Raw genomic sequence first — 16627 nt, 5'->3', positions numbered from 1 at the left:
GACGCCCAGAGCCTCACCCACAGCACTCCATAGCTCTGAGGTAAACTGTGGCCCGCGGTCAGATGAAAGGTCGGAAGGCGTACCGAAACGTGAGACCCACGACCCAATAAAAGCCCGGGCCACATCAGCAGACGTCGTGGATGCCAGGGGAACAGCTTCAGGCCAGCGCGTAGTCCTGTCCACCACAGTGAAGAGGTAGGTGAACCCATGGGAGGGGGGTAGGGGACCAACCAGGTCGACGTGGACATGGTCAAATCGTCTCTCCGGCACTGCGAAGCGTTCCAGGGGCGCCTTAATGTGGCGGTGTATCTTAGCCCGCTGACAGGCAACACACGAGTCGGCCCACGCTTTCACGTCTCTCTTAAGTCCCTCCCACACAAACTTAGCAGAGGTCAGGCGCACGGATGGCTTACCGCCTGGATGAGAGAGGCCGTGCACAGCTTCAAATACGGGGCGTCTCCAGCTGTGCGGGACGATGGGCCTGGGCTGTCCTGTGGAGACGTCACACAGGAGGGTGGCACCTGTGTCGCTGAAAGGAACGTCCTGCAGGCGGAGCCCCGTGTCGGAGGCCCGGAGACGGAGGATGCTCGGGTCCGTGGCCTGGTCAGCGGCCATCTGTGCATAGTCAAGGCCTAGGTGGACCGCTCCAATCACTGCCCTAGAGAGGCAGTCAGCTACCTGGTTAGACTTACCAGCGACGTGCTGGATGTCGGTAGTGAATTCCGAAATGTAGGAGAGTTGTCGCTGCTGGCGAGCGGACCATGGCTCGGCCGTCTTGGACATGGCAAACGTGAGGGGCTTGTGGTCCACGTACGCAGTAAACTCGCGGCCCTCTAGCAGGAAACGGAAATGCCGGACAGCGAGCCAGAGACCGAGGAGTTCCCTGTCAAAAGTACTATACTTGCGCTCTCGGGGTGTAAGCTGGCGACTGAAAAAGGCCAAAGGCTGCCAAGCCCCCCCCACCCACTGTTCGTGAACCGCACCAACAGCATAGTCCGATGCATCCGTGGTTATGGAAATAGGCGCTGTAGGTGAAGGATGCGCTAGCAGGGTAGCCTGGGAGAGCGCAGCTTTAGTCTCGGTGAACGCACGGTCCCGCTCTGCTGTCCAGTCGACCGCCTGGTTGGGGGACATGCCTTTCAGCGCCTCGTACAGTGGCCGGATGATAAAGGCGGCTCGGGGAATGAAGCGGTGGTAGAATGTCACCATCCCGATGAACTCCCTGAGCGCACGAGCTGTTTGGGGGCGCGGAAAGGCCGCCACCGCTTCCACCTTTGAGGGCAGGGGGACTGCCCCGTCCCCAGTGATGCGATGCCCGAGGAAATCAATGGCTGTCAGCCCGAACCGGCACTTCGCCGGGTTGACGATCAGCCCATGCTGGCTGAGGCGTGTGAAGAGGGCATGAAGATGGGACAGGTGTTCTTCCTCGGAGGCGCTGGCGATGAGTATGTCGTCCAAATAGACGAAGAGGAAAGGAAGGCCACGGAGCACTGAATCCATCAGCCGCTGAAAGGACTGGGCCGCGTTTTTGAGTCCAAATGGCATTCGTAGGAATTCAAATAGGCCGAATGGGGTAGTCACCGCTGTCTTGGGGATGTCTGAGGGGTGCACGGGAACTTGATGATAACCACGGACCAGGTCGACTTTTGAGAAGACGCATTTGCCAGACAGGTTTGCAGAAAAGTCCTGGATATGCGGGACAGGATAGCGGTCGGGCGTGGTGGCGTCATTTAGTCGGCGGTAGTCCCCGCATGGGCGCCAACCTCCATCAGGCTTAGCGACGATGTGGAGTGGGGACGCCCACGGGCTGTCAGAGCGGCGGATGATCCCCATGCGTTCCAGGTGCTCGAACTCAGACTTGGCAATGGCGAGTTTGGCGGGGTCGAGACGCCTGGCTCTGGCGTAGACTGGGGGCCCCTTCGTAGCAATGTGATGCTCCACCCCATGCTTAGCGGTGGGTGCAGAGAAGGTAGGCTGGGTGAGGTCAGGGAACTCAGCGAGGAGGCGGTTGAACTTGTCTGCCTCTGAGAGAGAGTTGGCTAGACCTGCATAGGCCGCTTCCCTCCGCGTACATGCGAAGGAGGAGAAGGTTAAGGCATCGACCAGACGGCTGTTCTGAATGTCCACTAGCAAACCGTAAGCGCACAAAAAATCAGCTCCGAGGAGGGGAAGCGTTACATTGGCCATGACGAACTCCCACGTGAAACGTTGTCCACCAAAACACAGTTCTACAGACCGCACGCCGTAGGTGTGGATAGGGCTGCCGTCAGCCGTCGCCAACTGGGGGCCCCGCTCCCCGCCCATGATGTCGACGTCAGTAGCAGGGAGCACGCTTCTCTGTGCGCCCGTGTCACAAAGAAATCGCCGACCGGAGATGGTGTCGAGGATGAAGAGTAGCCTGCTCGTATCGCCAACACTCATGGCCACTACTGAGTGTTGGCCCTCTCGTTTCCCGTCGGCCTGTAGTTGCAGGGGGAACGGCACCGTTTAGCTTTCGCACCAAATCGAGCGTGGTACATACAGAGTCCAGAGGGCTTGTAGCGGTCTGATGCTGTGGCGCCACCGTCGGGCCACGCCCGCGATGTCGGCGGGGGGCCAGTGAAGGTAGGAGCCAGCACCCCGGCATGGGAGGAACGTTGTGTAGCGACGAAGAATCGGTCAGCCTCCTTTGCCAGCTCACGGGGATCAGTGATGGTGGAGTTAGCGAGCGCAGTCTGGGCGTGGGGCGGCATGTTGCGCAGAAACAGCTCCATAAACAGGAAACATGGCTTTTCTTGACCCAGTAGGTTTAACATCCTGCTCATTAGCTCCGATGGTTTGCCATCTCCCAAGCCCTGAATTGCGAAGAGGCGACGTGCTCTCTCCGTTGTTGACAGTTCAAAAGTTTCAAGGAGGAGATGTTTAAGTGCGGCGTATTTACCATCGGCCGGTGGGTTGGTTATGAAACCGCTTATCCTGGAAGCCGTAGCGCACCCCAGCGCTGCCACTACGTAGTAGTACCTGGTCTCGTCTGCTGTTATGTCTCTGAGCGCGAACTGTGCCTCAGCCTGCGCGAACCATGTAGCCGCGGAAGACTCCCAAAACTCCGGCAGTTTAATTGCAACGGCGTTCGTAGCCATAATGTGTGTGGTTTCAGAAAACTTATCCGAAAACCGACGTCGGGGTCACCAGTGTAGAGCCGAAGGAACGGAGAAGACCGTAGGTTCACACTTTAGCCGTGTAGGCAACTTTCTTTAATCCACGGTAAATCAGAGAGCAACCAAACCACAGCTCGACTGAGCGGAGGTGGCAAGAATAATCAGAAAACTGGCTGGACAACCATAACTTAACCCTGCGTTAACCTGCCAGGGCAACCATGACTTAACCCTTAGTTCCTGGGTTGAATTCTGTCCCCAATACGTGTCCACCACACCTTATTTTTTATTTCTCACCCACACTCTTGGAATGCTGCCTCTGATTGGCTAACACACACACACACACACACACACACACACACACACACACACACACACACACACACACACACACACACACACACACTTTTTTCTGTCTCGCCCTCTTTTCACTTCCATTACCTCATTTTTAATTTTGGAACCTGTCTGGTGTAAATGGGTGTGTTGCTGCCCCGAGATCATTTCAAAAAGTTCCAAATGAATTTTTGATTTATTTTATTAATAAATATTCCCTGAGTAATATAGTTGTCAATTGTTATTCTGCATAGATAAATAAAAATAAACGTTTACAGAGTGGTAAGAGTGATAAGAGGTGTTGGAGGCTATTTTGCACGGATAGGAGTACAGGCACCTCTGCTTCTTCAACTGCAGAGAAAATAACTTTCACTTCCTCTGTGTTGAAAAGAATACCAGCTTTGCTGTTACGTAAGAAATTAAGATAGATCCTGCATGTGTACTGTATTTTCAAAAAGTAGAGTACTTCTCTGAAAGTTACCACAATATATACCACAAAACTAGAGCCCATGTTTTTACTTTTAGTCACCATGGCTAAAAGTAAGGAGACATGATTGAAGTCTATAAACTTGTACACAAGATATACGATTTCATAACTGAGCCTGTTGTCTATTTGTGGAATAATAAGTATGAGTTAAGAGGGAACTCCTTAAAACTATTTCCGTTAACGTGTCACTCTGAAAAGAGAAGAAAAACTTCTTTACAGTTTGTGCTGTAAGAGAATGGAGCCAACTTCCAGAGGATTTGGTGCAGCTCCTTCAGTTAACTCTTTTGAAAATAGATTAGATAAATTTTGGTCAACAAAGGACTTTAAAAAAAAAGTATTTCTAGTTTTCCCCCTTATCCCACCCGATTAACCCAGTGGGATATGGCCAGAACTCCTGTCGAATAACTCCCCTGGCTCACGTTTCCACAGGAAGGAGATAGTCGTAACACCAGCTTCCTTCAAACTTGTGTCGGCTGCTCTCGCTATTTTACACGCTGAAGCCACGCATGGATTGCATTACCTTCAGACCGCGAAGGAGACGTAGGGAGAATGCTTTCGGTTGCTTGCAGGCGCCCGGATGGGCCAGAGGGGTCGTTGGAGAACGACGAGTCCCCGAACACTACACTGATCTACACCCACTATCCCTCGAGTAAGGGTGGCCTATTGAATGCCTTACCCCATGGACGCTCTGGCCGTGACTGGTTACGGCGAGTCTGGGATACTAACCTCCCAGCCACGTGACGAGCGGACTGCAAGAACGGCGGTTTATTCCGCTCGGCCATCAGAGCAGTAACAAAGGACTTTTTATACGATTATAAAGCTGAGTTGTGATCATTGTGAGTATTGTGTGACTGATTATTTGTGAGACCAATGTATTTGAGAGACTATTGTATTTATGTGATTTGTGATTATTTGTGAGATTATTGTAATTTCAATAACTATATTGTGGTTCTTTTTTGTATGGTTGTTTGTTTTAATTTGTCAAGTCTGATGTAGAGGATTTGTATCCTGTGCCAGAAATTTTTTCATTAAATTTCATTAAATTGAATTTCATTAAATATGTAGACTTATGCTGCTGGAGACCCCAATCTGCCCCAGCAGTTCCCATCAAAATGCTTAATACGTGTGCGTTAGACAAATGATGGCAGTAAGGTTACTACTTAACATCACACAGTCCACCCTGACATGAATTAAAAAGAGGAATCAGACAAAGCTATCTATTTCCAATGACATGTTTGCTTAAATTGCAAGAGAATAGCTTTAATCCTACAAGTTACTTATTAAATACAAGGGACTATTTTAATTTGCCAAGAAGCTGCATAAGGGAGTTTCCACCCAGTGGAAAAGACGAAGAAGGAGGCCGTTTTAGTTGGCTGCAGTTCCCAAAACTGTTTGTCACTTGAATGACATGAACAAAACAATTGTGAATTATGGCTTCTAACTCACTAAGCTTGCCTCCGAGTGGAGAATCGCATCCATGAGCGGTGGAGGGAAAAGAGGGCTTGGGACACCCATGGATCTCAGCTCGGTGCCTACGCCGCTCAGCCCACTGTTCGCTTTCCGGCACCTGCAGCAGCCTCCCTGCCGCTGGGAGCAGAAGAGCCCATGCAGATCGGCGGGGCCAGTCTGTCAAGGGCGGAGCGCATCCACCGGATGAGGGAGGGCTGCTGTTTGTACTGCAGGGAGGCTGGCCAGTTCGTAGCTGGGGACAGTGTGACGGGTGAAGTCTCCATGCGTACTTCTCCCCAGGCCCGTATGTTGTTGTCCGCCACTGTTTCCTGGTACTCTCAGGCACATCAGCTCAGAGCCTTTGTCGACTCTGGCGCCGCCGGTAACCTAATAGACATTGCCCAGGAGCGGGGCGTCCCTACCCGACACTTGGAGGAGGCCATTAATGTGACAGCCCTCGATAGCCGCCCTCTGGAGTCCCTATCACATTGGTCCTGGAGGGGAGTCACCGGGAGAGATCTCCCTTGCACCTTGTCAACTCACCTGCCTATCCTCTGGTGCTGGGGTATCCTTCGCTGGCCTTACACAACCCACAGCTGGATTGGACCGCAGGTCAGGTCGGGGCCCTCTCTGCCAGTTTTCCTGCTTGAAGGATCCTTAGGAGACACCCCGGCGTGCGGTGTTGGTGGTGAACAAGCCCGTTGACCTGGCCAATGTTCCCCCTGAGTATGCTGACCTCTGGGAGGTGCTCAGTAAGAAGTGGCAACCGTCCTTCTTCCGTACTGCTCCTATGACTGTGCTATTGAGCTCTGTGCCGGCACCAGCCCTTCCCGGGTACATCTGTACTCCCTCTCGGCTCCAGCAACTGCTTCCAAGGAGAAGTATATTAAGGAGGCCTTGGAGATGGGATTTATCCGGCCATCGACTTCCCCAGCAGTTGATGGGTTCTTCTTCGTGGGGAAGAAGGATGGCACACTTCGCCCCTGAATGCCATTACCATCAAATACCGGTACCCTCCCCCTCTGCTGGCCACTGCTTTTGAACATCTCCGAGGGGCCACTGTCTTCATCAAACTCGACCTGCACAGTGCCTATAACCTGATCTGGATCCAAGAGGGGGATGAGTGGAAGACGGCATTCATCACTCCCACTGGCAACTACGAGGATCTGGTGATGCCCTTTGGCTTGATGAATGCCCCAGCCACCTTCCAGGCGCTTGTCAATGATGTCCTGCAGGACATGCTGAATGGGTCGTGTTTGTATATCTTTATGATATCCTTGTTTTCCCAGACCCGTCAGGAGCACGTCCAGGGTCCTAAAGAGACAGGGTCCTGAAGAGGCTGCTGCAGCACCATCTGTTCGTCAAGCCGGAGAAGTGTGAGTTCCACGCCACCACAGTCTCCTTCCTGGGCTCCATCCTCTCCCGCTCCGGCATGTCAATAGCTCTAGAGAAGGTGCGAGCTGTATCGGAGTGGCCCCAGCCCAAGACAGTGAGGCGGGGTTGTAGGGCTTGACCATGGCCTGGAGATAGGAAGGAGCGGTTCCTTTCACTGCCCTGTAGGCTAGCAGCAGAGTCTTAAACTGGATGCGAGCAGCTACTGAGAGCCAGTGTAGGGACATGAGAAGAGGAGTTGTGTGGGAGAACTCAGGGCAGTTGAACACCAGATGAGCTACAGCTTTCTGAACAAGCTCCAGAAGTCTGATGGCTGACACCGGGGTGCCAGCAAGGAAGGAGTTGCCGTAGTCCAGCCGGGAGATGACCAGAGCCTGGATGAGCACCTGTGCCATCTCGTCGGTGAGGAATGGGCGAATCCTCCTGATGTCATAGAGGAGAAATCTGCAGGAGTGAGCAACCGATGCAACGTTTGCAGCAAACGACAGTTGGTTTTATGAATAGTTTTTTATTATAAATGATACAATATGTGGCCAGTGCCTGAAAAAAACCCTTGTCCTTAAGCAAGTCTTATTACATTACAATAGCTAGAAAATAATTTGAAGTCATGAAAAATTAAACATTATAATTACTATGTATAAGCAATTGAGTAACCACGACTACTCCAAATGTTTATTTTTGTTTTTACATCAGTAATACATTTAGAGACGTTATTCTCTTGTAACTTTAAATGACATTCTTACATTCGAATTGTTTTATAGTGTTGTGAAAAGAAAACTTGGTCGATGAAAGGGCAAAGATTTAAAAAAAAATCAGCTGTTAGAGTATATCATGAATTATAGAAGGAAGAAATGGCAGCCTGGCAATAGTTGTAAGCACGTGTGTAGATGGGCTGACTTACCAAGAAAAGCCTGCAGCTTTATTTCCATGAAGGGCATATCATGGTTCTGCACTGGGATCAGACTTGTTCTTGGTCCTGCCTCCGGGCAGCTTTGACTTCAGGAGAAGCTCAACACTGAAGTGGCGCATCAGCAGCACTCCTGCTGTTCCATGTGCTGGGTTTTGTGCTTTCTCAGTCGCCCTACAATGATATGACACAGTGATGGCACCATCATTCCCAAACGTCCCCTTATGACGGCCAAGAGCAACATCACCCTGTGTCATCTGTTCAGCTGTTGGCAAAACATTTCTCATATTTGGCCCCTTTACATCTGGCATTAGAATACAGTAAGCCTCTTCCACACCGGGTCAGAACATATTTTGCCAGATCATTTTACATGGAAGGATTAGTTAAAAGTTTTGGTTTCAAGTTAGTCTGAAGGTAGTCAGGTCATCAGCTGCAACTACAGCAGTGGCATAAGATTTTGCCAAACGTCAGACAAACAATGAGTTTCACCTGGACATTTGGATACACAGTGTTCCTATCATAATTAAGAAATGTATTTAATGTCAACATGCAAAGTGCATTTCAACCAAAAAAGTTGTAAAAGAATGTTGACTATGAGGGAAATAACATTTTTAAGCTATGATATGAACATAAGGGAGGCATGGTGGTGTAGTGTTTAGTGCAGTCCCCTCACAGCAAGGAGGTCCTGGGTTCGAACCGCGGGGTTGTCCAACCTTGGGTGTCGTCCCAGGTCGTCCTCTCTGTGGAGTTTGCATGTTCTGCCGGTGTCTGTGTGGGTTTCCTCTCCGGTCCAAAGACATGTAGGTCAGGTGAATGGGCCATACTAAATTGTCCCTAGGTGTGAATGTGTCGTCCCTGTGATGGCCTGGCAACCTGTCCAGGGTGTCTCCCCGCCTGCCGCCCAATGACTGCTGGGATAGGCTCCTGCATCCTGTGACCCTAATTAGGATAAGTGGCTCGGATAATGGATAATGGAATGGAATGGCTTCTAACACCGACTTCTTGTATTTTTTAATTTTTTTATTTGTGTTTAACCAACAAAATCAAAGTAATCGATTTCAATTTAAATAGCATAAATATAACACATATCAGATAAATACTTGTCTATAAAAATATAAAATAACTCACTTTGCAGAAAAGCAGGAGATGTGCTTGGCAGTCGACAAATAGTATATGTGAAAAAGTTTTCTTTTTGTTTTTTTTCCACTGGGGCTTGGGGGAATATTTTCAAAGCTAATATCAATTAATGGGCGGCACAGTGGCACAGTGGTTAGTATGGCCACCTCACAGCAAGAATGTCCTGGGTTCGAGCCCCGGGGTAGTCCAACCTTGGGGGGTTGTCCCGGGCCGTCCTCTGTGTGGAGTTTGCATGTTCTCCCCGTGTCTGCGTGGGTTTCCTCCGGGGGCTCCGGTTTCCTCCCACAGTCCAAAGACATGTAGGTCAGGTGAATCGGCCATACTGAATTGTCCCTAGGAATGAATGTGTGTGTGTGTGTGTGTGTGTGTGTGTGTGTGTGTGTGTGTGTGTTGGGGGGGGGGCGTGATGGCCTGGCAGCCTGTCCAGGGTGTCTCTCCGCCTGCCGCCCAATGATTGCTGGGATAGGCTCCAGCATCCGCGTGACCCTGAGAGCAGATAAGCGGTTTGGATATCGGATGGATAGAGGAGTAGAGGTGTACCTGGAGAGTCTGGCTTGCTCTCTGCTGTGCCTTGGGCACAAAACGTTTGAAAACCACCGTTTTAACAGATGCAAAGATGAATTAACGTCCCAACAGAATAAGAACAAGCATGGAATAGAATACACACCGAATGGTGTAAGAGCACAATGAAAAGTAATAGAACACAATAAATGAGCAATATCAGGAAGGAATCGGGAAATGAAATGCAATATCATTTCCCCCAGCCCACAGCAGTGCAACACAAAGACAAAAACACACATCCAAGCTACAAGGACACATATCCAAACTACAAAAAACTACAAAAACACATGTATCCAACATTAAAAAAAAATCACTGTCCAAGAGAGCGAACTCCAGGATGACTGTCAGAACTGCCGGTCTGCATGGGCTAGCAGTTAGCATAGCCTGCCCTGCTTCCGCGTCCTGTCAGACCGCCCTTGTTGTTTCCTCCTCGGGCACAGCTCCAATCAGGGCCATGGTCCCTGGACCCACTGGACGCAGCAGACCAAGCTCTCCCAGCTGATCCAACGCCAGCTCTCCCAGCCAGACACCTTCGACACACCTCCCCGCACTCCACACGACGACACCAAAACCACAGTCCACGCTAGGCGAGGCCGCTGCCAGACTGCCGTCGGTGTTATGGGAACTGCCAGCTGTGTTTTGTCAGACTGCCCTCGGTGTTTCCTCTCCAGATGCAGCTCCCGGCAGGGCCATGGTCCCTGGGCCCACAGGGCAGCAAACCAAGCTCCCCCAGCCAACCCAGTGCCAGCTCTTCCAGCCATCAAGCAAAGACACAAATTTAGACGTGGACAAAGACACTGCATGTATGGTACTGGGTGAGGCCGCCACAAACTTAAGTTCGCGCCGCCATCATCATGGATGTAATTAACTTAGCATCTAAAACCCAAGCTCTCCCTGAATCATTCTCTACTGCCATAATCACTGTGAGTCACAAAAAGAACCAGTGCTCTTCATTTCAGTCAGACTATAAGTTGATCTCTAATGCCCTAGCTAACAAGCTTGGCCAATATTTGCCACAATTAATTAATAAATCCAGACCAGACTGGCTTTATTTTGAAATGCTCATCAGCTAGCCATTTATGTAGGTTCTTTAATGTTATCCACCTAATAAAATCTAAAACTGAGCCTAGTACAGCTCTACCTCTAGATGTGAAAAGGCCTTCGATAGGCTGGAGTGTTCATGTTTTTTTTTTTTTACTTCTTTTTCCCCCCTTTTCCCCCCAATTGTATCTTGCCAATTACCCACTCTTCTGAGCCGTCCCGGTCGCTGCTGCACCCCCTGTGCCGATCTGGGGAGGGCCGCAGACTACCACATGCCTCCTTCGATACATGTGGAGTCACCAGATGCTCCTTTTCACCTGACAGTGAGGAGTTTCACCAGGGGGACGTAGCACGTGGGAGGATCACGTTATTCCCCCCCAGTCCCCCCCCCCCAAACAGGCGCCCCGACCGACCAGGGGAGGTGCTAGTGCAGAGATCAGGACACATACCCACATTCCCACCCACAGACATGGCCAATTGTGTCTGTAGGGATGCCCGATGAAGCCGGAGGTAACACGGGGTTGTGATCCAGCGAGCCCCATGTTCGTAGGCAACGGAGTAGACCATTAACACTACCCGAACGCTCCCTCCGATGTTGGTATATGAGCAGGCATATCAGGACAGGTCTCGGTCTGGTCTGCAAGTGGATGGAGTGCAGAAGCCCGATGTGCCTGCTCCACTATCAGGGGCTTAGTGAAATGCTCTTGTCCCGGGTGGCTGGGGATCCAGCTAGCGAAAAAGTTTACAGGGTCATTTCCCTCGCAGCCCTGCCGAAGATCAACAACACATGCATTGTTGCGTCAGCTGTAGTTTTCCAGTTGGTCAACTTTATCCATTAAAAAGACATTTTCCTTCCTCAACTTGATAACATGACAGTCCATCTCCACCAACCGGTCCTCCGCCATGCCAACACGACCCTCCGCCCCGGCCACATGGGAGCCCAGCTCATCCAGCATAGCCTTCAGTCCAGAGATAGACTGATCAGTTTCTGCGGCCCTAGAGCTGAGTGTGCCGGAGAGGGCCCGATCACCGTTTCTGATCTCTTGAAGAATAAGTGAGTCTCCTCTGCACAAGCGCCCCTCCGCCGCCATTATGCGAGCAGATTGCCAGTCCCGGTAATAGTTTTTTCTCTGCAGATGTCAGGATTTGCTCACTAGCTGACTTTAGTTGTTTGTTCCTGGCTCTCAAGGGCATACTGCAGCTGTCCGACCGAATTAAAAGTGGGTTTGGGTGTTTATAAAGGTTGTAAAATTGCATCTCTTAATTGAGCTTAATTGGGTTTGATTTCTTAAAATCTAAAATTTCCAAGGACTAAGCTAGGTGAAAGTACTAAATAAATGGAGAATCGTTAGCAATATGATTGACCACTGCTATGAGCCAAAGCTAAAGTTGCTTGCATGTATGTTTCCTAGAGATCAGTTGAGTTGCAGTGAGTAAGAGGACTAAATTCACATGGCCAGACCTACTTTTTGTCAAGCTGATAGAGGCCTTGCTGGTAGGCTGCTTTGTATGAGTAAATAAGAATAACAATGCTACGGTGTTTTTGAATAACAATGCAATTCAGCCTGTTGATAAACCAGAAACCAAGTTTTCACATTCACAGATCGTCCATGGGAGATATCGCTGGTTGACACAATTTCAGCGTTATCCCAGAGACCCACAGGCGACTGCTCAGTATTACGGTTGCTAATGGAGTGTTATCTCTACAACATATTTATAGAGATACTATCGAAAATTGTGATTGTTTTCCTTGAAGACCATCAACCCTGGGTATAATTTACTAATCTGAAAATTCTTTGTGCAGGAAGTGCTTGTAAAACTACATTCTAGTTTGAGAACAACTACCAGAAATTTCTGTTTTCTACACGTTTTCATGCCATTTAGCCAGTATGCGTTAAAACAAGGGATGTCCCAGTTAGTTTTTTGGCTTCGATATGAGTAATTTAATCTTGAGTATGTGGCATGAGTACTGGTTCCTGATCTGATGTTTATATTTTCCTGCACAGTACAGCAGCACAATGCACATTTTGAGTACATTCAAGTTAATAAAATCAATCCAATTTAGGTTATATGGTAAATGGGCTGCATTTATACAGCACTTTACTAGTCTACCGACCACTTGAAGTGCTTACAGTGTATGATGACGGAGGCCGCCATGCAAGGTGCCAACCTGCTCAGGAGCAGTTAGGGGTCAGTGTCTTGCTCAAGGACACTTCAACACACTCTCTGGAGGAGCTGGGGAATTGAACCAGGGACCTCCCAGCTGCTAGATGACCCGCTCTGCCTCCTGAGCCATGCATGTTTGACATTCTAATAGCTCTGCATAAAGAAAAATAGGCAGGATATCATGTCACGCATGTTGCAAGTGGCATGGTTACTTCTGCATCACAAAACACTGGCGCTGCGCACATCACAAGCTGCTGTTGTGCTGCTTTTATTTTCCAGTTTAAAGAAGTTCAACACCACAGACGTTTTGGCCTCTTGTTGTTGACTCCTCAAAGCAACTGCCCCGTCGCTGCAGGTTGTGGACAGTATGGGTTTATGACACTTGGACAGAGCGCAATGGGGTATTTACAACACCTATATGACAGCTGGCCTCGATGGCGTCAAAGCAGTAAAATAAACAAAGGATTGGAATTTGATCGGGTTTAGTATAATTGATCTATTGGAATAAGCTTCGATTGACTCTGATACCGATCTCTCAGGTCGGATTGAGCCGTCTCTAAATACAACAGTATTTTTGCCTCGAAGTTTGCATATCTGTCTGATTGCATTTAATAAAGGCTGTTTAGTCTAGGTTATGCTTCTGGTTACAAAAATAATTCTGGTAGCCATTTCACGGAGAATGCATAAATACCGGAGTATAGTATACCGTGAATCTCCGGTGGCGACAGGCATGGGCGCAGGTCCTTGAATGCTGGGATAGCGTTCAGCGCGTTACCTGTGCCCCCGCCCGTAGAGTTACTGGTTGTGTCAAGAAGGACATCCGACGTAGTGTTTTGCCAAATCAATATGCGGTTGGACAAGACCATACCGGATTGGTCAAGACCCGGATCAGCGCCGCCATTGGTGCTGTGCCTACTGACGGAAACTGTAAAATCCACTGTGGTGACTCCTGAGAAACAGGGAATAAGCCGAAAGAAGAAGAAGAGTGTATCGGGAATCTCCAACAGCTTTGACAATATCAAGTTAGTTGTAGGGATGCTCCCCGAAACCCGGTTCTAAACGGGAACCGGTTCTAAATTAGTAAAAACCGGAGCATTTTTAAGATCCAACGTTTTCGGTTCTGCTATCGGTAGTCGGTAGGTACTCGAGAAATCATGGAGTGAGATTTATATTGTGGCAATTGTGTTTTTCGAGGAATTTAAACGTCGCGGACATAATCTTGTTTCCCGTTTTCTCCATCTCTCTGTCTCGCTCTCTTACTGCGCGAGGGGCGGGGCTGTGCTGTGCTCCACACACTCGCTCACACACGCACAGACCGCTCTGCTCAAGTGCTCATCATGGCGGAGAGAACTAAATGTTCAAAAGTTTGGGTATATTTTTCAAAAGTCGATGACAACAACGCTCGTTGCCACAAGTGCAACAACGCTCGTTGCCACAAGTGCAACAAATCATTTGCCAGTAAGGGTGGCAATACAAGCAATCTGTCGAAACATCTTTTGTCGAAACATGGTATTAATCTGCAGAAATGCGGAGTTTTCGACTGCTTTGCTCGTAGTGTTCCATCCATGTCCACTGCAGGTAAGCCGTATGAGCCATAGATACGGAGTTAGCTAGGCTGATAACGAATTATGACGAATAGGCCAATAAATAAAACATTATTGCTTAGCTAATTGTTTAGCTACAAATATATAAGCCATAGATACGGAGTTAGCTAGGCTAATAGCCGGGGACACTATAAGTCAGGAGAAATCACGACTCCTGCCGGAGAAGGCAGATATGTTGATTTTTCTGCAGAAGAACTGTTAGGATAATGTTCTAGGTTCTTGTTTGTTTGAACTTCCGTTAGCCTTTTGCTGTAAAAATTTATTTTTAATATATATATATTTTTTTCTTTATCTACTTTTATTTTTTATCTTATTTGTTGTTGTTGAATGTTGATTATAAAGTCTATAATTCAGACACATTTAAAACATTGCTGCTGCTGTTGCTGCTGAATAAATAATATTTGTTTATATTTATATAAAGTTATATAATAGAATAATAAAGCAATGTCGATTCTGTTCTTAATTAAGTGTCTTTTTTCTTGCATAATAATCAAAAAGAACCGATAAGAGTATTGATAAACTACCGAACCGATAAGCAGTACCGATAAGAGTAGTAGTATCGATAAAATCCTAACGATACCCATCCCTAGTTAGTTGTCAGCCATATTGTTCTATCCTACATGCGTGTAAATGAGATAATGCATATGGATTGCGGGTATCAACTCAACGACCGTGAAGCAGTTCAGTTAAATATGGTTGACTGTGCATATTGTCAATTGTGCAGTTACTCTTCGTCAATCACCTGCAGAAGCAACATTTACATGTTTGCTTTCTCTTCAGATATTACACCCTTTTCAACCTCAAAGGCAGTCAGTGGTTGTTAAAGAAATTATACTGGATTTGAGATGCAGCTACATGTAATGTTCGGGACCTTATTAGACAATAACACAGACGTAGAGCTCATAACAGTGTTGTCCGTCAAATTACCCACTGGATAAACTGATGATGTGGCGAATTACCACACTGTAATCTGATATTAGGTGGCATGCTGGCGCAGTGGTTAGCGCGGTCGTCTCACAGCAAGAAGGTTCTGGGTTCGAGCCCCGGGGTAGTCCAGCCTTGGGGGTTGTCCCGGGTCGTCCTCTGTGTGAAGTTTGCCTGTTCTCCCCGTGTCTGTGTGGGTTTCCTCCGGGTGCTCTGGTTTCCTCCCACAATCCAAAGACATGTAGGTCAGTCAGGTGAATCGGCCGTACTTAATTGCCCCTAGGAATGAATGTGTGTGTGTGTGTGTGTGTGTGTGTGTGTGTGTACATGTTTAACTATCCTAATGTGGACCAAATGTCCTCATTAGGATAGAAAAACCAGAAATCACCTACCTTGTGTGGACATTTTAGAGGTCCTCTGAAGTAAAAGGGTCTATTTTAGGGTTAGGACTTGGTTTTAGGGTTAAGGTCAGAATTAGGCTTAGGTTAAGGGTTAGGGTTAGTCATGTAGTTTGCGTGGTTAAGGTTAGGGTTCAGGGCTAGGAAATGACTGTAGTCAATGAGGGGTCGTCATAAGTATAGTGAAACGAGTGTGTGTGTGTGTGTGTGTTTGTGTGTGTGTGGGCCTTGTGTGATGGCCTGGGGGCCTGTCCAGGGTGTCTCCCCACCTGCCACCCAATGACTGCTTTGATGGGCTCCAGCATCCCTACAACCCTGAGAGCAGGATAAGCGGTTTGGCTGGATAATGGATGGATAATGGATGGGTGGATGGATAATGGATGGATGGATGGGTGCCAAATGGGAGTGGACCAGTCTTCATGCGTATTTACACGTGCTGAGTAAACCTGGCCTCAGTCAGCTTTTCAGATACAGGTGTCGACGCCATAGGTTATTATGTGAGTCGGTTGACTTTGTTCCTTTCTCCCTGTGCTAGGTGAACTACGATGGCGAGCTGCACAAACATCCCCAGTTGGAGGCAGACTTGTTTGCAGTGAAGGACTTGTACGGACCCCATGCAGTATCTCTCAGGTACAAGCAACATGCTGTGTCTCTCCATCTCTTCCTTGTCTTCTTTACAGGTTTGCTGGTGGTGGTAGGGTTGTGTATCGGTGAGAATCTGGTGATACAATTCGTATCACGATACAGAGGTTACGAGTCAATACATCGCAATATGTCGCGATACTGTGAGAAAGGTGATATATTGTGGTTTCATAGGCCTGTGTTCTTTGTGCTTATGCTACTTCCTGTCTCAGTTTACGTTGTTGTGTTGGAGTCGAAGAGTCACATGGTTGAAGATAGATTACAACATTGTTGTCTAGCGGTCGTGGGGTTACACACAACACAAAATGTTTGTCACGAACCTTTACATGTAAACAATTAAAAATCGATATAGTGGTTTTGAGAGTCGATACAGCATCACACAAGATAATATCGCCATACTCGAGTGTACCGATATTTTCTTACACCCCTACTTAATAATGATAATAATGATG

At 48.3% G+C, this 16627-nt stretch overlaps 1 protein-coding gene across 1 annotated transcript in view; it reads left to right on the top strand.

Annotated features, from left to right (window-relative positions):
* The window catches only part of parp8 (poly (ADP-ribose) polymerase family, member 8), a 171958-nt gene that overhangs the window by 40968 nt on the left and 114363 nt on the right, over positions 1–16627 (top strand). The window contains exon 7 of the mRNA XM_056273523.1: positions 16069–16163. Coding sequence (XP_056129498.1) covers positions 16069–16163 — 95 coding nt within the window. The remainder of the gene's footprint in view (positions 1–16068; positions 16164–16627) is intronic.

Source organism: Lampris incognitus, chromosome 1, assembly GCF_029633865.1.
Source record: "Lampris incognitus isolate fLamInc1 chromosome 1, fLamInc1.hap2, whole genome shotgun sequence".
Lineage (NCBI taxonomy): Eukaryota > Metazoa > Chordata > Actinopteri > Lampriformes > Lampridae > Lampris > Lampris incognitus.
Note: the sequence above shows the minus strand (reverse complement) of the source record. Positions and strands in the feature narration are given on the sequence as shown.